Source organism: Trachymyrmex cornetzi, unplaced genomic scaffold, assembly GCF_001594075.2.
Source record: "Trachymyrmex cornetzi isolate Tcor2-1 unplaced genomic scaffold, Tcor1.1 scaffold1190, whole genome shotgun sequence".
Taxonomy (NCBI): domain Eukaryota; kingdom Metazoa; phylum Arthropoda; class Insecta; order Hymenoptera; family Formicidae; genus Trachymyrmex; species Trachymyrmex cornetzi.
In genome coordinates this window covers 56,733-83,883 of record NW_017295752.1, presented here as the reverse complement: position 1 = coordinate 83,883, position 27,151 = coordinate 56,733, and the positions used below count along the sequence as shown (strand labels likewise).

Sequence of the window (27,151 nt, the reverse complement as noted above, 5' to 3'; positions counted from 1 at the left end):
AACTGCAAATAAAACATGCTTATGGACGAAGAAGGAAATATTCCTAATAAGATTATCTGTTATAATCTTACTACACTGAGAAAAAAATTTATTAAACCTTAATACATATTTTTTCAATAGTACACTTAATATTTACCTGTTCACTTACAGTAAATAAACATTATAAAAACACAATAAAAAAGAGATGATTAAATCAAATTAATGATTCTTGCTATAAATATATAAATTATGTTTACATTTAGTAAATATTCAATTAGTACTATTCAAACAAATATTTATTATTGTAAAATTCAGTATACTTTTTTTCAGTGTGTGTAGTCAATTTTAATTTAATTTTATTCCAAAATACACAAATCAAAGTACCTATATGAATTAAATGCCTCTTTAAAACGACGAGCAAAAATTTCTCCGTAAAGCTACACCTCTTTAGATAATAGAGGATGTAATGGCGAGGGAAGAAAGCGTCTTATCCGGCAAAAGTACAATATCGTGGGCGTGTCAGTCTATTTTATCAGTAGGATCATTAGTGAGATTTCCGGACATCCAACGAGAGAGTTAACCGGTGTTGGCCGAGAGCAGATCGGGAGAAGGTCTCCTGCTTCTCTTTCTCTTTCTCTCTTCGCCGATCTTCATCCCTCTCCTCCTATTCGTTCCGCGGCGCGAAGGCGCCGACTCACTAGCTAGAGGAACTCGAGCCTCTTCTGCAGAACATCCCCGGCAGTTTCACGTCGACGGTCATCCAGATCGACTCGCCGCGGCCAAGGTCGCCGAACACAAAGAGGAGGATCCTCGTCAAAGATCATCCAAAGAAGATGGATTGACGAGCGATCATTAGTGAAGCTCATCGTGGTGCAGCATGTTTTCGCGAATGACCCCGGATTGCGAATTCTCGTGATAGATTTCTGTACCCGATGGTGATATGACAGTGCGAACGATTGAGACCAGTGCTAAGAGCGGTGACGCTATCGGACGGTTGAGCATCTCGGAGCACACGTGATGATTGACAAGGAGCAAACAGGTATATTCGAATGATTAATCAATAATGACATAAATACGTCGAATTTTTCACAGAAAGAAAGATAAATCTTATTTTCACTCTAAATATCTAAATAGTACGACACGTAACGATACCTCGTGAATGTATAAATCTTAATTTCAACTTATAATAACAATGAATCGTGACAATCGAATTATTATGCGTGACGGAGCACGATTATAAAATTCGCTCTTCGATTAAAATTTTATGATCAATATTTTATCATCAACAACCGCTATATGTCTGTCCCGAATAAATGAAATCTCCAGTTTGCGCCCGATAATTATTGAGTTTCTAAAATTCCCGGAACACCGTCGTGCCTCTTAAAACCGCTAAGAAAATGATCCTTTGGCGATCGAAGCGACGATGTACCGAGATGTATGTCTCACGCATGTGATTATCGGCCGGTTCGATATCCATTAAAGCAGATGCAGGCGGGAAACGAACCGTGAATCTGGTAATTGCAAGTTGAACGACGCACACGCATCAAAGTCGAGCGCGTATATCAACCAGCTCTCGTCTATGACGCACTGACACGTGATGCCGTAATCTGTTCACCGACCTTAATACCGTTGCCTTAAACATGTCGCGAACGCTTCGACAGTTATGAAAACAAGGAACTGCTCTCGAGTTTCGAGAAAAACGGATGGACATGTCTCTTCGGCAGATGAGAATTATGAGGCTTTATTTCCTGCGATTTCCCGTCCACACTGCTGATTCCGCCAACATTTCTGCCTGCAAATCCTCGCGCGGCACTTAATAATTATTATCTAATTTTTCAAACGTCATCCTAACTCAACGCGTAGTCGTAAACTGTTAATAACGTCAATCAAGTAGATTCGTGCTGCTGCGGTGATTACGATAGCGTGCAAACTGAAAACTGGGTCGCCGGCATCAAGAAGCTCACCTGCGGTGATTATTTAGGGTCGGCTTCAGGCGATGAGCAAGGAGGCAGTCTCCTTGCGAGCGATCTCACGAAATAATGAGTGGCAACGCACATTTTATGCCATATAAAGCGAAAATTGAATGTCAGAAAGCCATTTGCGATGAATAGAGCGCGGAGAGAAAACTTCCGTTTCGATTAAACAAGGCGTGCATGCGGCTGCAAGCTCTGTTAATCATTCTGTTAATTATTCTATCATCAATGATTATCGTGGCGCAGTTTCTACTTTTTGTTTAAATACCATCGATGCCGTTGCTCTGATCAACCGTAACTAATCGTAATTACAGTACTGTTTAGCAATAGATTCCATCATATAACGATTGCGCGAACGGTCAGCACGTGAGGTCAGGCACGCGTTTAGATTCGCGCATTGACAGTTATTCCAGATTGCGTGCGTAATCTTAGAGCCCAGTCTTCAACATTGACACCTTTCGGCTACCGGCCGGACCAGACTACCGCCACGTCCAGCTGGTCCATAACTGTAAAGCTTAACTGTGAGCAATCGTACAGACATCGCGCAACATCTAGCTTGTATATGCGACTGATATTTTCATCGCAAAAGTACATCTTTTTAGTAATATGAAATTTGTAATTTGTAATTTTTGCATAAGTATATAAAATGTGAATTTTTTATGTGTTAAATGCAAATACATTTAATTTATTAAAAATTGTATTAAATTGTATTAATTATGTATTAGTTACATTATGTACTATATTAAATCATTAAATGTTAATTTAATTTTAAGTAAATTTATAAAAGTTAAATTTTTTGAACCAAATGTAAAGAAAATATCAATACAATCGAAGCTAGATCTTGGCGCTTAATAATATTTTTATATGTAACGTCTAAATACATAGTTAAAATTTTTTATTTTAAAAAATATAATTTTAATTATGAAATTTGGCAAAATATAATTGTTATGCTCTTCTTCAAGAAGAAAATCATTTTAAAAACTGTATAGTGAATATTTTGTAAATTCGTAGAAATTGGACGAAAGCACCGTTTTCTCGAGAGTTATTAAAAAAACAGAATACTACCTTAATAAAGAAATGCGTACAGTTTCAATTGCCGGTGAAATCCGCAGCAGAAGATAAACACGCAATTTTTCTATATATATACATATATATATACATATATTATATATATTTTCGTGAATAACATTTTCTACGATTTCTAGTTTACGGGATAATGACCTTGCTATTGATTCAACACAAAGAAATAAAATACTCCAATTTGCGCTTATATGTGTAATAATAACTTTCATCACATTAATACATTGATTAGTACACCATTCCTAACTTTTGCATAATCTCGACATCACGTGCAAGCACATTCAGAACGCCACCGCCGCCGCGATCAACCGTTTCATCTGTCTCGCATCGATGATCACACGCTTATTATTCACATTTTCCTTTTGTCCTGATCTCTGATCACTTTTACCGTTGCTCGCGCGTATCTCGTGTGTGTAGAAGTATCGAGGTTAACCCGGTCCTGTCTGCGCGATTTTAATTATTCACGCATCGCCTAGTGCTCGCATAAATTTAACGCACCACGACGTAGCTGCGATAATGAGTACCGCAAATACTAGAAAGCCCGAAGGACTTATGCGTGTGTATAGTCCTAAGAACTTTTTCTTTGATATCATTAATATCGTATTCGGGTCATTCAAGAAACCTTGACTAACGTCTACAAGGTTGTTAGAACAAGCAAGTACAAATAATCACCATGTAAGAGTTCTTTTATACAGATACGATCAATAAAAAAAATAGCGTCAGTTATGACAGTTATGTCATCAACTATAATAACTCTCTTCTAATAGTTCTAATTGAGGCCAATGCAATAATAATGTGTATTTTCTTTTCAGAACGAATGACGTTAGACAACATAATAGAAAAACAATTTGCAAACACACGCATCTCGAACGGATTGCGTAACGTTCAAATAAAACATGTCGACTTTAGGGATATCTCACTACGAGGATGGATTTCGATTGGGTGGGCCACCATCGGAATGTTCTCTCAGGAGCAAAGCGCAGATCGACGCACTGTTCGAAGACTCCAGGTAAATCCAATTTATTAAATTATTATAATTACATTTAACCAATTTTAACGTACAAGAGATAACATTACTCTTACACTATTTGCTTTTTATCTTTATTAAATTGTTTAATTATTCGGAAAGAACAATTTTGTTGAAATATTAAAAGACTAGCTAAATCCGAAAATACTTTTGTTGGGTACAAAATAATTATATAGCATTCCTTACTGTTCAAAAGAAAATTTAGCGATAACAGGGCAATAGGAATCAGGCGTGATAGTCGTTGCACAAATAATATACAGATATAACACAAAACTTTATTAAAATAACACGCTTACATGTTTCGGCTCATTTTTGAGCCCTCTTCAGAGACATAAATCAACTTTATAAATACAATGTATACATAACAACTATCTTGTCATAGTGAACTCTCTTCATTACACGAAAAATCTCTATACAAGAATTAAACTCATGTCAGATGAATGTTAAAAAGAAAAGAGAAGGAAAAATTTTTTTTTAATTTATCAGAGATGAAATTTGGAAATCCTTAATAAATTTTTTTAAATCACAATGAAAGTAAGGAAGCTCACCACGAACAGAATACATCATATATCTCAAACGCTCTTATTGGCCTGTTATCACTAAAATTATGCAGGATGTTCAAGATGATTGTATATAAAATATGGTTATCTCAAAACTGACTGCAATAGTTAAATTATAATAATTGCAATCATTTTTTATCATACTAATTATAATAAGTTATAATAATTATACATTTCTCGATACTAACTATACATATTTGTTGATAGAATTGTTATTAATATTACCGCAGTATTAATAATAATTATAATTATGGCAACATTTACGTTATTATATGTATAAGCATAAAAACCAAAGACATTTCTTTCAGTAGAGAATATTAAAATTTCTTGCAATGTTACTCATTATGGTTGAGTTTTCTACATAATTATTTTGACGGTTTAACAAAATTATTTTTAAATCTGATTAAATTTGTAGAGACATCAGCAAAAATATTTTTTTCACGTATATTTGACCAATTAGAGCATAAAACATTAACATCTTGCACTACTCCTCTTTTTCATTTTCTCATCAACAAACGTCTATCATTTCAGATCCATCTGCAGCTCGACATTGGGAGGGTGGTACGCCGGATTGTCGGTCGTGATCCCGAGTAACCCCAACGATGCGAACGAGGAACAGAAAAGGGTGAACAGCGCGGTCCAGGCACGCATCGAGGCGATGTTTGCCTCGGTGGAGGCCGAAAGTGGAACGCCCGGTGAATGTGCAGCCGCAATCTTGCCGGTAATGACACAAATAATTATGCACGTGGAGCATTTGCGAGAGATCCGCACGCCACTTTTGCTCAAGTGTCGTCGGAGGATTTAGGTTCGGGAATCTCGCGGAGATTAAATCGTACGTAGCAGAAACGTGTGCGCCTGCATTTTCACTTATGTTAATTACGTTGCACATCTGCAAACACACACGTCCTCTCATTCGAAAAATCCGGCAAATCGGCGAACGTGATCGTTCTGTTTCCATTCTCTAAGGGACTGTGCACGAAAAAAAAAATTGTGCTCAAGTATCTCAAATTTCAATTGGATATACAGATTAGAAGATAATTTTGTCGAATTACCAAAATAATTATGTAGGATGCTCAAACTAATTGCTATAATATAAAAATTTTTTTGTGTTATTACTCTCATCGTGCTTGAGTTTGCTACAAAATTATTTTCATGATTCAACAAAATTATTTTCAGATCAGTATTTAGTGAAATTTTTAGATATTTTACCAAAATCGTTCTTTCCATGATTACCGCGATGGAAGACTTACCTACTTCGTCAGCGAACGTGACCCTGCGGACGCGCTTGATTTTCTATTTCAGAGTCGAAATTAAAACAATTGCAAAATTTCGCGGAAAAAAAACGAATCACTTAGAGTTGATTTTTCCATTTTTGGATAAACTATAGGTTTGTTTTCTGTTCCTGCACTGGTTGCACAAGTTCAAAAAGTGTACACTGAACTACAGCGTTTTCTGTTCCCAAATAAAGTCACTAGCCAGCTAACACAAAGTTACATGTAACGTACTCGTTAGTTGTAATTTCCCACTCAACAATATAACTGTACATGTAACTTTGTGTTAGCTGGGTAGTGACTTTATGCCTAAAATGGCGTCAGCGACGCTGTTTTTTTATTCCAGTACAACAGAACTCAGTGTACGAGTTCATTAAACTGGCTGCACCAGGTCTGAAGTCAGTGCAAGCAGTACAAGCATTATAGTGTAACTGCACTAGTTTGTTCACAGAAAATAGACCTTGTACAAACAATGCAGGAGTTTACGAGTAACAAAACGATAAAAATATATAAATGATAGTAAGTCTACATACAAAAACATTTTGTACCATCATTATCTTTAATTAAGAATTTTCTTAATGATGAAATTGCATTCCAATACTTTCATCTTTATATATATATATATATATTTCACACGAATTTATTATTTCTATGTAAACAATATGGGACGCCATTTTTATTTTGCACTAGAACGTTTTTTATTCCTTACCTGCACGCTTACACTCGTCAGTTCTGGATTGTAACTAATTTAGTTCAGTTCAGTTCTAATGCAATCCTCGTGCAGGAACAGAAAACAAACCTATGTGATATAATTTACCTGCTAGATAAAAGAGTAGTGCCTAATTTCTTCACTTCCAGATAAGTTGCGGATAACCTTATCCAGGAGATATCTCCATTGTATTCTGGGAGATATCTCTTGGATAAAGTTATCTAGAGATGAAGAAATTGGGCATAAGAACATAAGAAAATAAGAGAGTAAGAGAGAAAGACAGTAAGCTGAAGTTTACCAAAAGGTGGAACAACCCAGCCTAATACCCATTTCCACCAATGTAGATTAACTTCAATCTCGATTCAACTTATTCTTCGTCTTTTTCTAATCTTTAGAACTAAAAAAAGACGAAGAGTAAGTTGAACCGAGATTAAAATTAATCTACATTGGTGGAAACGAGCACAAGACAGTTAGCTGAAGATTACCGAAAGATGGAATAATCCAGCCTTAAAAAGATACTAAAATATAGGAATCGAGAAATGCACGAAAAATAGATGCATTTGAATGATCTAGCTTTTCCTTCGAACAAAAATACAATCTAATATGTACGTATCTTTTTCTCGCGATCACAATTAATTAAAGTCGTTTATTGGCCAATTCGCTTTTCTTATTTTGTTTCAAAAATCCAAGTCATCTTATATGTTTCGTTCTTCATCAAAGATCTCAGATTGGAGATCGATGGAAAGCTTTGTGAAAAGAATCACGTCGAATGATGTCCATTTTCCACCTCAGGAATCTTGCTTAAATCATCCTAACAATCGTGATGATTCCGTGTCAGAAATAAAATTGAGATCGACGTATAATTACTCGTGAGCTGGTTGCTCATTAGAAAGGATAGAATCGCTCAGTGATCTTTTAAAGAGCAAACAACGTATAGTATATACAGATAGAATTGTAAAAATTAGGAGAGAAAGCAAATTATATATCCGAGATCTCTTATATCTAACTTGAGAGAGATGGTATCAAATCTTTTGGAGTTTAATCGGTCTTGCACAGCAGAATTAAGTTTTTTGACATGTTAATTAATTCATGTATTAATACGTTTATTTAGCTGATAATATCACTTTAATTAAGATTTTAACAGATTGTAATGCGCGATATAAAAATATTTTTAATAGGCGAAAAAATGCTTTCATGGTATTTCATATTATAAATAAATTTGCAGTAAGAGGCTTATAATTTAGAAATCATAATAGTATACAAATAATATACTGTTACAATAGATTTATAAATAGTCAATTATGTTGCAGAATCTTATAATTAAATTATAGTTAATCAATGCATTTTCCAAGAGACCTTTCCAAGAGTACTTTCATACATAAAAAATGTGATCTGATCTACATTCAGCATGCATATCACGTGTTGCAATATCGCAATTGCCATCCTCTCGCGGACGTGTCCTGATTCGCGGAAAAGGGTCGCGAAAAGTCCTCCAACTTTCCTCGGGGCGTCGATCCGGAATTTTTAATCGTCACTTTCATTCCGTTCACGATTCGCAAAGCGTGACGGACTTCCATAAACTATTCGGAGCGCTGAAAAATTCTCCTTCAGTTGTTACGCCGGTATGCGGATTCTTTATCGCCGCCAACACGGTATCCCGTTTTATGGACTCCGCCGCATTGTTTCGCCTCGCTTCACACACTTTGATTGGAGCTCACGAAAGAAGCTGCTGATCAATCGATACAGTTACATCAAAGAACCTGATGAGAGGATCCGTTTAGGCGTGGCAGTCGATCAGGACGACACAACAGCTGCTTGTTACAGTCAAAAGCATTAGGGAATTTTTGCAATATCGTTTATCCAAATACGATGAACGCTAAGGTCAGGTTATCTTCTTCTTAACCACTATTTAAGGAAAGGACAACGTGACTTTAGCGTATACTGTATCTGGATTCACGTTATTGCAAAAACTCCCTATTGACTATTGCGGGATCTACAATAAAACTCGTAATGGTCGTACTTAAGACTCGTAGAGTCTTAAGTCGTAGAAAATTAACCAATCACAGTCGAATATGAGAAGAATATTTGACTATAATTGGTCAATTTTCTACGACTTTAGATCCTACAACCACTACGACTTCTATTGTAGACCCCGCATTACTCTTCTTTGCGGCCAAGTCACGCCTCCCTCTTCCCTAAAACCCGAATCTTGGATTTCATAGATAATTATAGATAATTATATAATAATTCTATGACAAAATCTAACATCATTATTTTTCGTCGCAGGAACGGAATCCTATATAAAGCACGATTCAAGCTATATACATATACATTACATGATACATATATTATAATGTTTAATACATTCCAGGATAGATATTAAAAGTGACGACGCAATAAAAAATTCCTCAGAGAGACTAGTTTAAAAATATTCAAATTGTGCAATAAAATTCCCGTTTAACAACTTCACCTGTTTATCTTCGATATTGCCCATCGTGCAAAACAGGTTCCCGCTGCTTTCAGACACGCAAAAAGAATGCATGCTCTTTTTATCAAACGCTATTTTTACATGAAACACGTCAGTCTCTCACAATGTAGTATGAAGTAAACAAAAATTTTTACGCTATTCAAAACCTTGACTTCTCATTCTCAATCAGCATACTGAAATGCATATTTCAGACGATAAAAAGCAGATATGTCCAGCTGTACGTATTTTTAATTATTTTGTTCTTACCTTTTCTTTTTCTATTAAAATGTTCTTTGGGATAATTAAAATATTTTGCACTTTCATATATAATATATATATACACAGGTAAAATACATGGGAGCTGCCCCAGTCGGTGGACGCGTGGCGAGCGTGCGGGGTCTTCAGGAACCTCTTCGTCAGCTATTGGAACGTATGGAAGGATGTGTGAGGGCTGAGCTGGAGGTCTCTAGGCGCGGATTAACGTTCCGCACGAGCGAAGTCTGCGAAAAGAATAATCCTTTCCGCAGAATAGCGGTATGGAGTGCCTTGCGGCTTCGATGCAAGAGAATACCGTCGGGCGATGTGCATCACGCCTTCTTACCTTTGGTTGGCGATCAGGACCAGGGACTGACGATGGAAGACAAGCACGCCGATCTCTACAGGTGAATATTATTATAATTAATAATACCACCAATAATAATGTATTATTATAACTGATTTTTTGAAACTCAAAAATTTATTGCTTATTATATTAATGTTTATAACATATTTGCATGTTTAAAGATTACCTAAATAACTGAAATAGATTTTTAATTGTGGTTCTATTTTTAGAACAATGCGCGGTTTGAAAAGTGAAGTAGAATTCTATCCTCCGATTTTCGCCGTGGTAATGCGACGACCTGGGGCCGCCAGGCTCTTGGAGTGTCACGCGTTCGCCTGCGAATGCGAGGAAGATGCAATAGTAGCCGCGGCCACGTTGTATCGCGCTCTTCTTGCCGATCTAGACGCGAACCGACGACGACCTCGTCACACGAATGGTGTCGGATGCGTCAGCCTGGCTTCCGTTATTTCCAGTGTTCGAGAGCCTAGTCTCAGCAGTAGAATCAGTTACATGCTACCTCCGCCACCGAGACCAACCGCACCGCATCCTGTGAGACCACCCAGAACCAAGAAGACTTCTGTAAGCAGCTCCGTTACTGAGGATGAAGGCGGAAAGCCTAGCTTACAGAAAATACCACGTAGAAAGAAGAAGAATTCCGACGTGAAAGCGGAAGACATCCTTGAAGCGCGCGGAAGAAGGCGAGACAATGCCAAGAGCGAGAAGAGCAATCTAGGACAGAACAATCGAGATATCGTATTGTCTAGAAACGAGGAGCTACAAAATTCGAAGAACAAAATGTTTTCCGCTAAAGATCAAAATTCCTTGAGAATCGAGATAGAATCTAACAAGCTTGATAAAATTTACAGTGCTCCTGATAACGATACGGATGGAATTTATGAGAGACAGTCGAACAAATACGAGAAACTACACAAACGGAACAATCTGAGGAGGGAATCAGCGGACATGAAAGATACCATTTACGAAAGAAATTACGGATCATACGCTCTGAATCGAGCGAATACCAGGAATTGCGAATTGTACTCTTCCGGAACCGATAGCGTTTTGATATACGATAAGGTTAATAAAATCGAAAGGAACGAGATAAATTCCGCTTACGAGCAAGTTGGCAAAAAGAAGGAAAAAAATATTTACAGTTCGCAAATTGAAGACGCTGATAAGATCTATAGTCTCGGTACAGAAGACATTTACACGGGTAAGAACAACAGAAATAGTGAGATAAGAAGTTGTCAAGAAGATATCTTCTTCGCAAAGAATTTAAAGAATAATGGACACTATCAGTCGCGTCACGAACATTCGGATGGCACGATAAACCAGCAAAGACGCTCGAGGGACCCGGAGAGGGCGCACTCCGGCAAAAGAATTAACCGAATTGTCACAATGGATAAACCGTTGAGAAAAGAACAATTAGATCCTGATTATTCGCTGAATGTGCCAGAGTGCAATCGTCCTCGGGTGAGAAGAAGAAGCAGAGCGGGCAGTGAGCCACCCGTCAGCCATTCGGAGAATGCCAACAAGATCCTGCAGGAGAACGCACTGAAGAGATCGCAGAGCGACGTAGACGTGGACAGAGGAGATCTGATGACAAGGGTTGAGTTGCCTAGAAGAGGCAGTTTCCTGACTTCCGGAAGCACTCGGAGAACTAATAACATCAAAGGAGGCACTCCGCTTGGATTCACGGAACTGTTTGACGAATTCAGGAATCAGGAAGGCTTGACTAGTGTAGATGACATTTTGGCAGCCATAATAGGTAATAATCTATGTAAAACAAGAATGTAATTAAATAAAAAAAATTTTAATCTAATTATTTTCTTGATTTCTCAGATCCGGAAGGTATGTCATTTAACGATCTGAAGCCGCTCTACAAGGAGTTCTTACTGAAACTAGCCGCAACCTTAACGCAAGATGAATTGTATCAGAGATCCGCCAGTATTATGAAGAGACGACGAAGACCACAAAGACGAAGATCGAGCCGTCGATCTTGTTTATTAGGCAGAGCCATAAAGAGGTCGGTTTCGAGACTGAAAGGTGGTCCCACGGAGTTCACCTCTGTAATATTCCCGGCTAGGAGATTGAATGATAGCTTTGGCAGTAGTTCGTCATGTGATGTCAGAAATAATCACCGAAATCGTGTACTGGCTAGTAGACTCGGTAAGAGAAAATCTTCACGGAAAACGAACAAGAATGGAGTATGCCACACGACTTCAGAAGATAGCGATACATGTACGTAAAAATATTGGAATTAAAATTAGTCTTCTTGTAATTAAAATCCAAATTTAATCTTCATTATATCTAGTAGCTACCTTTGGTAGCTTCCTTTTTCTATACGTAACCAAGTAAAACGAAAAACGTATATTATAACAATAGAATAATATAACAATAATAATAAAATATATTATTATAACAATATAATAACAACAAAATATCTAAATTTTAATATAATTTATATTTATTGATATATAATATAATTATAAAAAAACTATGCAGGTAGACGACTCAATCGTAGCATGGGTGCCACCGCAAACAGGAGCAGCAGCGGATACGTGAGCTGCAGCGAATGCAGCTACGACTCCGAGTCGTGTACATGCGTGTCGGCGGATAAGTGCTATTGCTCGTTATCTAGAAGGGTACAGGCTACACCTGTACCAGGAAATACGGTTGTTTGCGCCTGCGACACTGACAGTTGCTCCGAGAGCAACAAGTGTTACTGCGCAAGAAAGCCGATACAACCGACTATACTGGAGCAACTCAGGCAGAAAGGAATCGTGCCATCGGAGAGCACGCTCAGCAGAGGAGACAGTTCCGAAAGGATCCGAGGTTCGAGAGTGGCCGGTAGTCATAGTTCATCGCGCAACACCGACTTCCTCAAGGTAGCTGAGGAATTTTATGTTAGCCATTAATCTCATTTTATTTTAATTTTGCAGCCGTATTAAAATTTGTTTGCACAAATTCTATTGCAGAATCGATCATCGCCGGCTTGCGGTAGTTCGGATAACTTGGCCTTAGATTACGATCTCTTTAGCCCAGGGAGAAGATCTCAACAGTCGTCCGGCAGCGAGAAAGTCCTCGTGGTCAGTGCGAGGGATACTCAGGGCCGTTTGGTTTACGTCGGTGGTGCGGAACGAGATAAAAAGTATTCCTCTCGCGGTAACGGGAGATCCGGAGCGCATCACGAAGCACTCTCCATTAAAAAAAGCGCAGAGATCGCCGCAGTTTTTGGTGCAGGCGAGAACAATCGGATCTCAAGAAGAACTAGTAACGCGTCGAGCATAAGAAGTTCGATTAGTCTCGAAGCTGGACTGGGCTATTTACCTTGATGAAAGTATCCAAATTATCTCCAACGGTATAATCTCGCATATTTAATATTTAATATTATGATATTATACGTGTTCGTGTAACATCTTGCCATTTCGCACTATGATCGAAAAAGGATTATTTACGAACATATCGTGATTTAATTAGTCGTTTCTCGATAAATAATATGCAACTACTTATTTGTACCTGTTTTCATCTTGAGAGATTTTATCGCGTACATTACAGTAAATGAAAAATTATTTATATACTTTATTCTAACACACTTTAAAGACTATAGTGTTTACTGTAAGCGATAAAGATCAAGTTATGATTTTTTTTGCTACGTTGGACCTGATAGCTTATTATTAACGATATGGGACAGTGCAATACGAGAAATACGAAGAATCGAATGTATTATAAATTACCATTTTCATTTCTTCATTAGATAAGTATTATGTATACACTGTATGTGCAATACCTATAGAATATTATATAGGATGTATTAAAAGTCCGGCAACAGTCGAATTTCTCAAAGCATTTTTGAGAAAAATGTTTCTGATAAAAGTTGTACGATTTAAAAGGATCTACTTATTGATCACATCCGTTTGAATTAATTTTTATGTAAAAATTAATTTTTAGTGTAAAAATTGAAATAAGAGTAACAACTTTCAATGGCCTTGACAAATGTTATCCAGGGCATAACCCTGAATAACATTCAAGAGGTTTTAGCTGTCAATCGGATACCTTGGGTAATGCTAACGCCAGTGATACTTTTAAGCCTCATAACTCGAAAAGTATTAGGAGTATGTATTAATTTTGAAGGATTTTTTGGTAAAAATATGGTTTTGTTGTGAAAAAATGATTACTAAATTGATCATTCAAAATATTGTCATCGCTAGCCACTACTTTTTCCCATTTTTCTGATAATAGGAATTGATTCCTCGTCGAAAAAACGTCTTCAAACTTTTTCGGCTGGCCTGGACGTTTCTTGTCTTCTCCGTGTCAAAATCACCTTTTTTATAGCGTCGAAAACCAGTACTCACATGTTGAAATCGATGGAGTATAATCACCATAAGCTTCCAACAGCATTCGTTGACTTTCAGCAGCAAATGAAAGCAAAAAAGCAAAGCTTCTCGCAAATTGCGTTTTGTTGGTACAAAATTCAATGCTAAAAAAAAAATGTTTGCAATTCGGTACAATGACACATACGGAAAACTAAAGCCATGATAGTGCTTTGAACGTGAAGGTAGCAACAATATGGCCCGATGCGATAGTATTAGTTACGCCATCTCTTGAAAATCCTTTAAAATTAATGCATACTCCTAATACTTAATGAAAATGAACTTTATTGTAGTATATTGAAAAGCTCTCGAGGTGAACTACAAGAATATGCAATAAAATGGGAGGGGAGGGGGGGATTTCGTAAAAAAAAAAAATCGATTTGACCTTGACTGGACCTTGGGCGACGCATCCCAAGGCCAAATCGATGTAATCAATAAGTAAATCTTTTTAAACCCTACAATTTTTTTGTGAAACATTTTTCTCAAAAATTCTTTGTTTTTGAGATATGTTGTCGGACTTTTGATACATTCTGTATGTACTTATAATATAATTTTTTGCACTATCTATGTATTGCTAATAAACTCTTTATCCATGTTATGGAACATCTCCGTGTATGCAGACGGCACTTCTACTTCCTTCAAGTTGTCCAAACCGATTTCTTTTTCAGTTCTGTAATACAAAAATAAAATTTCTTTTATGTAAAAAATTACGATTAACTGGATATGGAATTTCATTTTATATCACAAATATTTACTTTATCAAAATATCTATGACATTTTCACATGCCAATAAGCAGTTCTTATCCTTTTCCCATTTATGAAGCTCTCTAAGTATAAGATATGTATTTGCATTTCTCAACATTTCTCTAACCACTTTTGTTGCACAGAGTTGATTTAATGCTTCTAAAAGCATAAGTCTGAAATAACATAATAATAACATTATTGTCTATTTGTATTAATTTTATGAATCATTCCTCTGTCAATCTATAACTTGCCTTATATCTGGATCAGTCTCTCGAGTTTTAGTTTCAGGAAGATATTGTAAGTTAATTGGCAATTTAGACATATCTTCATCGTCAAATTCTTCTGGACCAGCAAGTGATAATAATAGGTATGATAATAAATCCACTTTGGAGCTTAACAACCACACATGATTTTCTGTGTCAAAAGTGCAATTTTTTAAAGTACCAACAATACCACCTCGTCTAATTAGACTGTCAGAATACTCTGTGAATGGAAGAATCCGTTGAATAACGCAACGGTGTCGATCCATCAAATACCTATAATAAAAGACATTTATTTACAATATAATTTACTGAAATAAAAATCAATTAAATGATACCTTCTTATACGTGGCGATCGACTTAGATTACTAAAAACAGGTCCAAGATAGTGCAATTTATCGCCTTTAATATTATACTGTTTTGCAGTAAATACAGATAATATTTCATCCCAAGAGTAACCACTTTGTTCAATAAGTGTTATCATTCGGTCTATTAGATGAAACGGTCTAGTCATATTAGAAAGTATCATACAACATAAATCTGCCATAATACTAGATTTATCCATTATAGCTCTGTAAAAATAGCATGTAAAATATTTGATACAGATAGAATAAAACAGCAATAAATAAATAATAATATATTACCTCAAACAAACTTTTATTAAATTCTGATTAGGTTCTTGGGTAACTAAATCTGTCAAAAATAAACTGTGTAAATATCTGCTACAAATTTTATTCGCCACCACAACCAAAAAGAATCTCATTTTGTAACTATTCAAAATATTTTATTTATAAAATAACTAAATTCTTTTCGTTTTATGTTGTCGATTTGTCATCAGATTATCGAAAGTTTGGCTGACAGAACAGATGTTTAATGCAAATACAATTGATGTCAATTAATTGAATCTGCTATCGATGCACTACTATATCGCACTAACGTTTTACTTACCAGACTTATTGATTTCTGTTGAGTTATTTGACTCTGAAATAATCAACATTGCATTAGTTCCTGATTCATCTCCAGTAATATTTACTAATATCTGTGCAGCACATTTGCTAATAGCAGCACAAGAATCTTGTACAAGGGTAACAAGTTGTATTAACATTTCTGGTAGCTTCAACAGGAGTTCCCGGCCATCAGTAGTCGCCGTTACACCTGTGTACATTTTGAATGATCTGTCAAGGTTTTTGTAAAGTAAACAAATGTAGTAAAATAGTAGTAAAATATATAAAATATGTAAGAATTACATACGGAGCACGTGATTTAGCGCACAGACTTTTACATCAAATCGGGTATTAGGGCTTAAATATTCAGAAATTTCTTGTAAGGACTCCATTCTTTTTAATATACTTATTAAATCTTGTAATTGCCAATTTGTTGCATGAAAATTCTGGTAGTTTGAACCTTTAAAAACTGTATTTTTACCCACAGAAAATAGTGACTCTATCAACACAAATGCACATGTTTGACTAAAGTAAAAATTATGCTACCATTAGCCCTCTATGTAATGTACGCGTATAGGTTAACAGTAGTTTTTGAATGAGTTATTACTATATGATGGTACATACCACCTGATAGTAAAGAATAGAGTTCTCGTCCATCGATATACAGGGTATTTAAAAAATTTAAATATCTGTAATTAAAAAATTTAATTATCTGTAAAGACAATTCTAATGAAAAAAATCCTCATCTCTCACAACTTTTTTAAGAATTTGTTATATTTTTTATGTAAAATTTTTTATGAAAATTTTTGATAAAATTTCTTAAACTTTTTCAGAGTTTATAAGTTTTCTTTAGAAATTATAAAATGAAAAATCTCAGAGATTTTAGAATATATACTTCCGAATTTATATACATAAAGAATCCAAAGAACAGAGAATGGACTGCGCGATCCGTGTGTAAAAATGGTCGATAGGGATGAGAGAGAGGGACCGTGGCAGACGGCCATTTCTATCTCTTTCCATTCAATGGTGTAATGGGAGAGAGAATGAGAGAGTTGGCCGTCTCCCATAGTCCATCTTTCTTATTATTGTCGACCACATTTGATATATTTATACTTAGATACGAATTGCGCAGTCCATTCTCTATGCCTTTGTGAAGAATCCTCTAGAAAATAATTTAAACTTTCTCGATACCTCCAAAAAGTGTTCCAAATTCATATAAAAGATTTGAGAAATTTTTATAAAATTACACAAAAAATTGGATAAATTATAAGAATTATAAATGCTCTCCAGACGTGGCAATCTGAGAGACTTGCTTACTGCATTCCATGGCTTCGTTATGGCGAACTAACTAATTTATTGTTAATGGAGACTGCTGAAGATGGCTTGAAGATAGCCGAAACGTTCAGAATAGTATATCACGTATGGAATACTGATTAGAGAAATATATTTATACTTTGATTCACGCACTAAGTACTGCGTTTAAGGCTCTTAATTGCCCTTTTTAGTCGTTCTTTATTTGATTATATTTCGAGAGCCCAATTGAACCTTTGATTTGTTAAATTATAAGAATTCTAAGGTCCAGTTTCACACAACTCACGGTTAACTCTTAAGGGGATGCTAAACCGATTACCCAACTCAATCAAGGTCGATAGTACAGACTTTTTTAATTCCAATTTCGATAATAGTGGCGACATCTTTGATTTAGTTTTTACATTATATTATATAATATATATCATTCTGTCTTACTCAAACGCATACATCTGTTCTTATCTAACATATGCCAGCACCATCTATCGCAAGACCGCGCAACTACTACTACACGGAATTTCGGCTCTGTTGACAGTCCCAGTCTCCGCAAAGCATCTGTATACACGTATTTCCTATTCGGTGGGAATATATCTTTTCTAGACTTTCAATCTTAGTTCTACAAATTCGGTATCGTTCGTTTCAATAATGTGATGTTTGCTGCCCGCTTATTTTCAAGATATGGACTCTAAAACTCTTATATCAAGCAAATATATATCCGAGGTGACAGCTGTGCGAGCCAAAAATAAGTAAATTTTATAATTTTTTTTCGATTTTCTCATAAAATCCAGTGTAGCAAACATCCTCTGTGTGCGTACTATAATTTAAGTAATAATACTTTTGCAATCCGTACATCCAATACGGAGAAATCCCACCGAATAGGAATGTGGTAAAACAGGGGGGCTTTAGCATCGCCTTAACCGAGATTCAATTTATTTCTCATCTTTTTCCAATTCTAGAATTGAAAAGAGATATAATGAATAAATTGAACCTCGCGCGGTTAAGAGTTAACCATCAGTTGTGAAACTGGGCCTAAGAAAAATTTTTCATCAAGAAATTAAAATTACAAAGTATATAATTAGTTGCACAAATGATGGTTCTTTTTTAAAGAAAGAAAAATTAATTTCAAAATCTCAAGAAAGTTTCATCAAAAGAAATTTAATTAATACACTCCTCTCGCATCAATTTATTATCATACGTACCCAAGTAATTTTAACTGTGAATAAAATACATTTAATAAATGAGATGCTAAATAAAAAATTGAAAACAGAGATGAAAAAAAAAATTATTAAATAAAGAGTAGTTTTCTTTTCCTATGTTAAACTTTTTAGCATTTATATATATATATACACAATATATTTATATATAATTTTTACTAACATTTTCGATTGCTGGTAATGTAGTTCGGCGTGATGATTCGTACTTTGCTCATCGTCCGCTTTTCCGCAGTCGGCGATGCAATGCAACCGACTAAACTAACCTATGAGAAAATTGTTTACATGCCGTAGCATTTTAAAAGCGCACGTTTTGTCAATATCTCCGAACAATGGCAAATCTCTGCGACGAAAAAGTAACGCGTATGGAAGATATATTGAATACAGCATCGGTGCTGAATAAACCTACACTAGAGCAGTTGCCTAATACCGAGAAACGCGAGAGGCAACATATTCCACGAGGCAAACCAAAATCTGGTAGGATATGGAAGGAAGAAAAAACGAAGTAAGTTACAATTTCAATAACAATAATATAATTATTCATAACATAATTCTTCAGTAGTTATCAATTCTTCTTCAACTATTATCATTCGAGAAAAACCTACCTGATCTAGATTTTGATTATTTCCTAGTTTTGTTACAGTTGCAATTTTTAACAATCCCTGGTAAAAATTTTTCTCAAAATTTTTCATATAATTTTTCGGAATTTCTATGTAATTTCATAACTTTCTCATATTTTTTATACTAATTGGGACACTTCTCAGAAAATCTATATCTTTTCACAGAATTTTTCATATATGTTATTATGAAATATTGTAAGATTTCTAAGATTTTTTTATAAGTATAATTTCTGATGAAGAGTTATAAAATCTAAAAAATTTAAAAATATTTTTTTTAAATTATGGAATGAGAAATCTTAGAATATTTTAGAATTCACATGTATGAAAAATTCTGAGGAAAAATGTGAACTTTCCGAATATTTCTGAAGTATATCTGAAAAATGTTCCAATTCGTATAAAAATTATAAGAAAAATTTTCACCAGAGATTGTACAATAAGTTCTTTGACAAATTTTCACTTTGAAGCTTTGTTTTAAAGTTAAGTCATTGTTTAAAGTTTTGATTTTTTCTTTTTCAAGAAGCTTTGCTTGACAACTACTCTAGTACTGAACTATCCAATATCCCATTCATAATGTAATTTCAGTTAATAGAAAATTTTAATGTACTTTTTAAATTTCTGCCGAATAATAATTAATTATTCCTAACGTTTTGTTTAATGAGCAAAAAAAAAATATAAATTAGTGATGCAAATGTTTGTTTGCAGATTTTCTTCTATAATTAAAACGCGTGGAATTCGACAGTCGTTTGCTAAGAAACAAAAGTTGAGAGAAGATCTGAAACGCGTTAAAGAGATGTCAAGGGCAATCAAGGCACAAAAACAAGCAGAAAAGGAAACCAAGAAGCAACGAAGGAGAGAAAATTTAAAAAGAGCGGAGGAAAATAGAAAAAAGAGCGAAATTGTGCAAATTGTAAGTCAATGTTAATATCATTTTTATAACAAGGCATGCATTTATTGGATATATTTTAAAACTCTTATTGTATGGTCATTTTCAGATTAAAAATACTGCAAAGATAAAAAGGATGAAGAAAAAACAATTAAGAATGATTGAAAAGAGAGACACAACTAATATGTAACACTGAATAAAATTATGTAAATAGAGTACGTAAATACGTAACATTATAATTGTTTGTTAGATAATCATTTTTAACAAAAAAAAATTCTTTAGCGCATATAGATCTCGTTATATATATTCTAAAAGAAAGTCTTAATTTTTTAATAATTTTTCTTTTTCTTCTTTTTCACGTGCAAGTTGCATGACTACAAAATCTTGAAGTTCCATTTCCAGTTTGGAAATCTGGTTACATCTTATCTGTAATATAAGTAAATTATAAGTACCTGTAAATTGCAAATATATTACTTCAAGACGTACATTTGTTTTTACCCATTTTGGTAGATAGTTGATGTTCTGTTGCAGCTCAAATCTATATAAATTATTGTAATGTAATTCAGTTTTAGCTATTTCTAAATATTTATACCTATACATACCTTTTATCTACTAATAATACAGCACCCCAATCATTTTTATGCCTGACACAACGACCTATTGCCTGATTTAGCGCTCTAAACGCATTTACAGTATACCACTCGCTACCAGTTAGTAACTGTCTAGATTCATTGGATTTATTCAAGTTATTATACTCCATTTTCATGGTTATATCACTGCTTTGTAAAAGATACGGTATGCCAATCTAATGGACGTAAAGATATAATATTAGAAGTGTGTGTATGTGCGTGCGCGCGCGCGCGCATGTGTGTGTGTATATGTGTGGTATATAAATAAAATAAATATTAAAAATGTTCCTTACTGCTAATACGCAACGAGCCTCATTGTCGCTGAAATCTATTCCTTCCGCCACCTTTGCTCTAAAAACTGCAAAGAAAATAGCTCCGCATGCTGTTCGATCCTGTTCAGACGGCGATTCTTCAATCACACTACGATATTCTCTCATGACTGGTTTTAGATCTTTTTCATATTTCGGTTCCACAAAAATTGTCTTCAAGTTAGAGAGTTTGTCCCATATGCCGTTATTCCTCCATCTATTGTGTATGGTGTTCATTGCCTTATAGGATGAAAAGAAACATAGTACACCATATGGCACCGCGTCACATACTTGAAGAACCAAATTACCGAGTTCGTCCTATTAGGATGAGAATTGTTCAGATATTCATATACATAAAGCGTGAATATATCTAAAATAAAATTAACAATCCGTTTCTCCTTACCTGAAAAGCCCAGGTGTTCACCTGATCAAATGTAGCTTTTAAAGGTTTTCCACTTAGTCCCTGTGTTATGTATCTTATATATAATTGATTCTTCGGTATAATATGATCAGGATTGATTATATACGAGAATTTCGTCCCGAGTTCGCTTTGATACGACACAGTCGGCGTCAAAGTACCTGAAGCGAGTATCACAGAACGAACTTCATGAGCCAAAGGCGCAAAAACTATAGCTGGATTCATACATTTCAATATCATAGTTCGTACTTTGGTCCATTTTTTGATTATCGAGTCATTTTCGGTTACCTGACAAAAAATTATTACATGATGTTTGATACAATTATTAGATCGTAATTATACAGACGAATTGCTCAGACATACCTTTTCAATAAATTCATTCGTTTCTACGATACACATCCTATAGTCATCAACCTTATCTGATGCAATCATTTGCATACCGAAACAGAGATACTCAAGAAGTTTCCTACTTTCTTGCGAAATAGTGAGCTTTACCTTTTTAGAATTCTCTTCTTTCATATTCTGGTTGAAATCTTCTATAGCCGTCTTACTGGCAGCAATAAAACTGGGAAATCTAGGACATCCGATCTTATTTACATCGAGCAATTCTCGGAATACGCTACCAACCCAATGCTTGCTGACCATTTCGTTACGATCCTAAAGCATATACATTTTACATTTATAAGTAAAAATAACGATTATAACTATTTCATAGTATGTTAATAAATACCTAAGGTACGAAATAAAAATTTAAATAAATCATAATGACACGCACAATTAATGTAAGAACAAAAATTTGTTTTATTTTTTGATAAGTATATATGCTCACATTATCTTTGACTTCGACATCATTAAGAAATTTTATGAGATCTGTGAGATATTCGTGTATGGTAGCATAAGTGATAGTTTTATACTCCATGTCCACAAAATGTTTGCATTCTTTAACGGCAATCATGAGCTTGTCATCTCTGATATCCACAGTGGCAGCTTCTCGACATATATTCTCGATATTGTGAGCCTCATCAAGAATCACGATGTTACCTCTTAGATTGATTTGCATCTACATATTTTAATTATATAATTATTTAATTATTACATCTATTGTTAGATATTTAATACTGTATAGTACTTATGCATTTAAGATGAAGAGAGATTTAAACTGTTAAGCATCCCTATTGATGAATTATTTTTAATGTAATTACTCAGAGTTATTTACTGATTCTAAATACTTTATTAGTAATAATTTAATTTTGCTTACGCTATCGCGAATTTCTGGATACAAGATATAATTGTACGGACAAAAGATAATTTCTGCATCGGCCATCAAAACTCTTGCACCGAAATATGGGCAGCTCCCGACTTCTTTGCCTAATGACACCAAATCTTCAATATCCCAAGGCGTGTTTATTTCACTAAATATTGTCGGTTTCTTCTTTGCATCGTCATTATAATATTTGCATCTTTTAACCTACGCGTATAAATAACATCGTTATATGTATAATTATTTAACTTTTAAACTTCTGTGAATAGTGTGAATACGGTATAACATTTATAGAAACCTTAAGCCTGGGATCAAGTAATTCGTTACACAATTTGTCCTTGTTCTTATCAGTTTCCTGAATGCATGTTTTTTTTCGGCTGCTCAATATAGTCATCCTAGAAAGACATAATTATTTATTATACATTCATTTAATAGAACGAATATTTCGCATGTTCTTTTACCTCTTATGCCTGTACGCGGTCTTCTTAAATTCTTTGACTACCTGTTCAAGTTGTCCGTGAGTTCGCGATCCATAAAATATTTTTGGCACTTTCTTTGTTCTAATAAATATTCAATTTTTTACTATTCAATCTAGACATATAGAGAACGTTTGAAACGCTATATTTAATAACGCACTTACTTGTTTCTGGACAAAATTTGCTCAAGCAATTTTTCATCAAAATATTGCGACGAGTTTAAGAAGAAATTTTCAGCATCATCGTCGTTGTCGTGTGAGCTCTCTATTAAATAAGACAACAATTATTAACCTACTGTGTATTTATAAGAGTTCTTACTGACAAAATAAAACCAATATCTTAAAAGAAATAATAATTTTTAAGAAAATAATTTTTTCGTATATATTTCATCGAGGAAAATAAATTTTATTATTGTGAATACTGAATTAAAGGTACGGAGATGTATGTGTTCCTGGCATTGAAGAAGCAAGCGAGAGGCGAAGAGACGAGCGTAAAGGATGTCAAAACATTACGAATGCTGGCACGTGAAAGGGCACGAATCCATTGAACGGGATCAATAGGAAGGTTTAATTCTCTCGTAGAGCGCTGTGCAGTCTCGACAAGCCGGCTACTCGAAGAAGGCATTGAAAAGGAAGCCAATGGAATCGCTCTTAATCCTTTCGTACAATTTACAGAGCCGTAAAAATAGAAATGACTCTCAATGACATCGAGAGCCGACAGAAACGGCTCGAAATTTACTCGTAATCGGATTTACAACGGATGAATCTACGGTAAATAAGATTTCGGTATCTCATCCTTGCGAAACTAGTTTCAAGTTTCACCCAAGTTATCTAGAGATACGCTCTCTGGTTTTTAGCTTCGTATCGAAAAAGAAAAAAAAAACAAAAACGTATAGTTAAGATGTGCGTTATTAGAGAGAACGGTCGTAAAGAGTCAGATTTGGAAACGTATCGTCGCGTGTCGTATTTTGTCTCTGGCATGTTCTTCTCGTACAACAATACAAGAGTAAAAGATATGTGTTATTTATCCGAGATAATATTACGTCGCTTTACCATGTACACCTAACCACGTACACATACGCACAAGCACGTAGGTACTAACATTGCGCCATTGCGTCGGACTACCCCCTAATTCCTCCTAGCGTTCTGTTCTCTGTGCAGACGCGCTACAGCGTGTTTCTTTTTTTTCTTTTTCTTTTTTTCTCTGCACGCGGGCGCGCGCTCGTGTGTGCACCTCGCTCCGACGACGGCGGTTTCCATCGGCGTGGCGCGGCGAGAGCGGAGGGAACGGGTGGTACGGTAGCACGGGCAAGGGGGTCTGATTGGCGACGGGGTGAGAAGAGAGGCTAAGACAGGAAAAGCGAGACGGGGCCAATCAGAGCGCGGACTTCGAGGGTGTCGTTGCCAGGCAACGAAACACACCCCAACACCCAAGGGGAGAAAACCCCCGGGGGATACATCATCCAGCGATACAGTCGGCGCTGAAAGTTATCGCACCCTTGAGAGATAGAGAGGCGCCCTTTTAACCTTGCGAGCTTGAATTTTAACACGGAACGTCGAACGACGCTGAATTCGATCGCAAAAATTAATTCTAATCTTTTACAGAAGAATATTAAATTCGACCTTTCGATCGCGACTCTCCGAGCTTGAATTCCGCAAATCTAACGCGAAAATAATCGCGTCCTATATCATTAAATGATCGAGAATTACCTACGTGGTTACATTTAACTAGATACACGAAGAAACAAATTTCACGCCGGAAGTTCAATTCACGTCACCTTTTCATATAAAAATCACCGTAGCCTTCAAATAAAAAAAAAAAAAAGTATCAAGTCAGCCACACACAGTCCAATCTAATCGCGCAGTTTCGATCCATTCTACGTCCATTCAGGATTACAACATCCAAGCATGAATGAACTCGTTTCACGTCGATCACTCGCGCTTGCTGTTGCATTCCCTCCTCCCCCGCGCAGCCTCTGCTACTCCACGATCCCTCCCGCAGTAGTTGTTCCATCTCTTTCTTCTCTTTCTCTCGTTTTCGCTATATACTGAATAAACAGTTGATTCGCGTACATAAAGGCTGTGATTCTTCCCCCCTTTTTTTTTGTACTCGCTGCGGTGCGCGCTTCCGATCCTATCGCCGCGCACGAATTTGACTCTTCCACCGGCATTAATTAACCGAATTGTTGTCATTCTGCGATCGCTCGACGATTAATCTACAATTACCCACATTTGTTCCTGTATTTTAAAACCGCAGCTGGCCGTGGTAACCTCGTGAATGGAGCCACGTTGCGCGTTTACAGAATTGCATTCTGATGCGTCTTCTACGGATCGTCGTTCCCGATGACAGGCGTCTTCTGTTTTGCCGCGATGCAGCTGGCATGGCAAACACGGTCCGGCCGGATCGTCCAGTTTGTTCCAACGCTCCGCCACGTCTCGGAAGTGCTTAAGCTACTTCAACGCCATTGAAATGCGTCGATACTTTGCTTCCAATATATCGAGTATTTGTTTTTACACGAACGCAATATATAGGACGCTAAAAATCCTATCCCGTAGACAATAGTTCTAAATATACTCTTTTACTTTACTATCACATTAATGATCTTCTTATTGATTTTTTTCCCAAGAGAAATACTTCGACATAAATGAAACTTCCGGTGTAATTAAATATGTTTGTACTTCGATATAAGTAAAAATTCGTTAACAATATACTGTTAAATTTATGATATTAAATTATACCCAATTTGAATTGTTTTTAAATATTTCTTAGATCGCCACCATTCCTACTGAATACGTCGTTAATTTAACTAAAATAATAAAATTAAATACTTCAGCTCAAGAAATGTGTTAAATCTGTGTGTGACTACAATTTAATTTATCATTTATTAAGTACATACGTTAATATGACGTTGTTTATTTACCAATTCAACTAGGAAAATGGATTTTTTTACTTTTGACACATAAAAGTTAAAAATAATAAAATGTTATTTGATTCAAAGAATTGAGTTTGTTGCTCCATTGATATTTAACAATGTACATTCGATTGCAGCTCTACACAACTAAACGTGTCTGTCCCTAAGATAATTAAAAAAAAAAAAACAAAATGCAATACATAAAACATTAGGATATAAAAGCCTTCTCGAAAGCTGAGGGTTCTTTTAACTAAGACACATACAATTGGAGCATTTATCATCGATGATCGTGGGTTTCTCGCGACATCAAGGGAGTGAGTTGAATGTCAAGTGCCAATTAGCTCGTGGTTATGGCTTGATTTTAGGAAATCGTTGCTAATTGGTCGGGATTGTGGTGCTTCATGAAACTTTGTGGCCAAACGAGACAAAAGCCGCGACGAAGTCCTTCCTAATATCCTCCAATTCCGCGGGATTGTAGGGTGGGCAACTTTGTGACTTCGAGAATGTTTGATAAAGGGACCCCGACAAAAGGAAGATCGTGCGAAGTTTCATCGAGATCGGCTTTTCGATATAATTAGCGAAATTAACGCCGCTATCAACTAACCAATTCTAAATACCGACAGACATTTTTTACGGCGCGGACCATTAAATTCGCGTAACACCGAAACCACAACTCGCATTTTGAGTAAAACGCCGATGTTCTTTTTAATCAATATGGGGAAGTGTTGTTAACCATTAATTATATAGACTACCAATATTGGATGCCAAATTTTCATTTAAGTGATGTTGTAAAAAAAATGCACCAATTTAAGATATAAAGAATGATACAGAACTCTAAAATTTTAATATTTGAATTTGTGAAAAATTTTATAATTAAGTAAAAAATACACAATATTCCTTTAAAATATTAAATATTTCGAGAAACATGCGTATGGATGAGATTATATATCGTATGTTCATTATATAAATCGTAAAAATGCAATTTTACAAGCAAAAAGAAACACAGATCTTTAAAATTTTCTTCATTTCAATGTAAATGTACTCAAACAATGCGATGATCAAAAACTAAAAATAATAGCTTACATCAAGAGATTATACTGACATTAGTATATTGTGTTGAAATATAAAATTGAGAAAT

General features: G+C 35.4%; 4 protein-coding genes across 5 annotated transcripts in view; 2 read left to right on the top strand and 2 right to left on the bottom strand.

The window, feature by feature from the left end:
- Positions 1–754: 754 nt before the first annotated feature.
- LOC108766738 (uncharacterized) lies at positions 755–13,121 on the top strand. The gene is made up of 8 exons (XM_018516240.1): positions 755–1,018; positions 3,845–4,041; positions 5,151–5,340; positions 9,412–9,728; positions 9,898–11,435; positions 11,510–11,908; positions 12,173–12,555; positions 12,646–13,121. Exons 2-8 carry the CDS (start codon positions 3,929–3,931, stop codon positions 13,000–13,002), a joined length of 3,297 nt encoding a protein of 1,098 aa, XP_018371742.1. The 5' UTR covers positions 755–1,018; positions 3,845–3,928; the 3' UTR covers positions 13,003–13,121.
- Positions 13,122–14,371: 1,250 nt separating this feature from the next.
- On the bottom strand, positions 14,372–16,489 carry LOC108766725 (protein HGH1 homolog). Of its 2 annotated transcripts, XM_018516218.1 has the most exons (7): positions 16,296–16,489; positions 15,993–16,199; positions 15,689–15,737; positions 15,383–15,616; positions 15,036–15,320; positions 14,796–14,957; positions 14,372–14,710 (listed from the first exon to the last, which is right to left on the bottom strand). In XM_018516218.1, the coding sequence occupies exons 1-7, from the start codon at positions 16,378–16,380 to the stop codon at positions 14,605–14,607; spliced, it is 1,128 nt and encodes a 375-aa protein (XP_018371720.1). In that variant the 5' UTR covers positions 16,381–16,489; the 3' UTR covers positions 14,372–14,604. The 2 variants fall into 2 exon arrangements, with proteins under 2 accessions (XP_018371720.1, XP_018371729.1); XM_018516227.1 differs by lacking the exon at positions 15,383–15,616.
- A 2,270-nt stretch (positions 16,490–18,759) lies between these two features.
- On the top strand, positions 18,760–20,216 carry LOC108766669 (coiled-coil domain-containing protein 86). The gene is made up of 3 exons (XM_018516093.1): positions 18,760–19,012; positions 19,830–20,034; positions 20,120–20,216. The coding sequence occupies exons 1-3, from the start codon at positions 18,840–18,842 to the stop codon at positions 20,198–20,200; spliced, it is 459 nt and encodes a 152-aa protein (XP_018371595.1). The 5' UTR covers positions 18,760–18,839; the 3' UTR covers positions 20,201–20,216.
- Positions 20,217–20,331: 115 nt separating this feature from the next.
- LOC108766745 (Fanconi anemia group J protein homolog) overlaps positions 20,332–27,151 on the bottom strand; it is a 51,200-nt gene continuing 44,380 nt past the window's right edge. Inside the window, exons 5-15 of the mRNA XM_018516246.1 lie at positions 23,267–23,366; positions 23,088–23,186; positions 22,925–23,021; positions 22,624–22,833; positions 22,195–22,425; positions 21,729–22,022; positions 21,351–21,653; positions 20,933–21,265; positions 20,613–20,815; positions 20,497–20,548; positions 20,332–20,436 (exon numbers count right to left, since the gene is read on the bottom strand). Of these exons, the coding sequence (XP_018371748.1) occupies positions 20,332–20,436; positions 20,497–20,548; positions 20,613–20,815; positions 20,933–21,265; positions 21,351–21,653; positions 21,729–22,022; positions 22,195–22,425; positions 22,624–22,833; positions 22,925–23,021; positions 23,088–23,186; positions 23,267–23,366 (2,027 nt within the window). The remainder of the gene's footprint in view (positions 20,437–20,496; positions 20,549–20,612; positions 20,816–20,932; positions 21,266–21,350; positions 21,654–21,728; positions 22,023–22,194; positions 22,426–22,623; positions 22,834–22,924; positions 23,022–23,087; positions 23,187–23,266; positions 23,367–27,151) is intronic.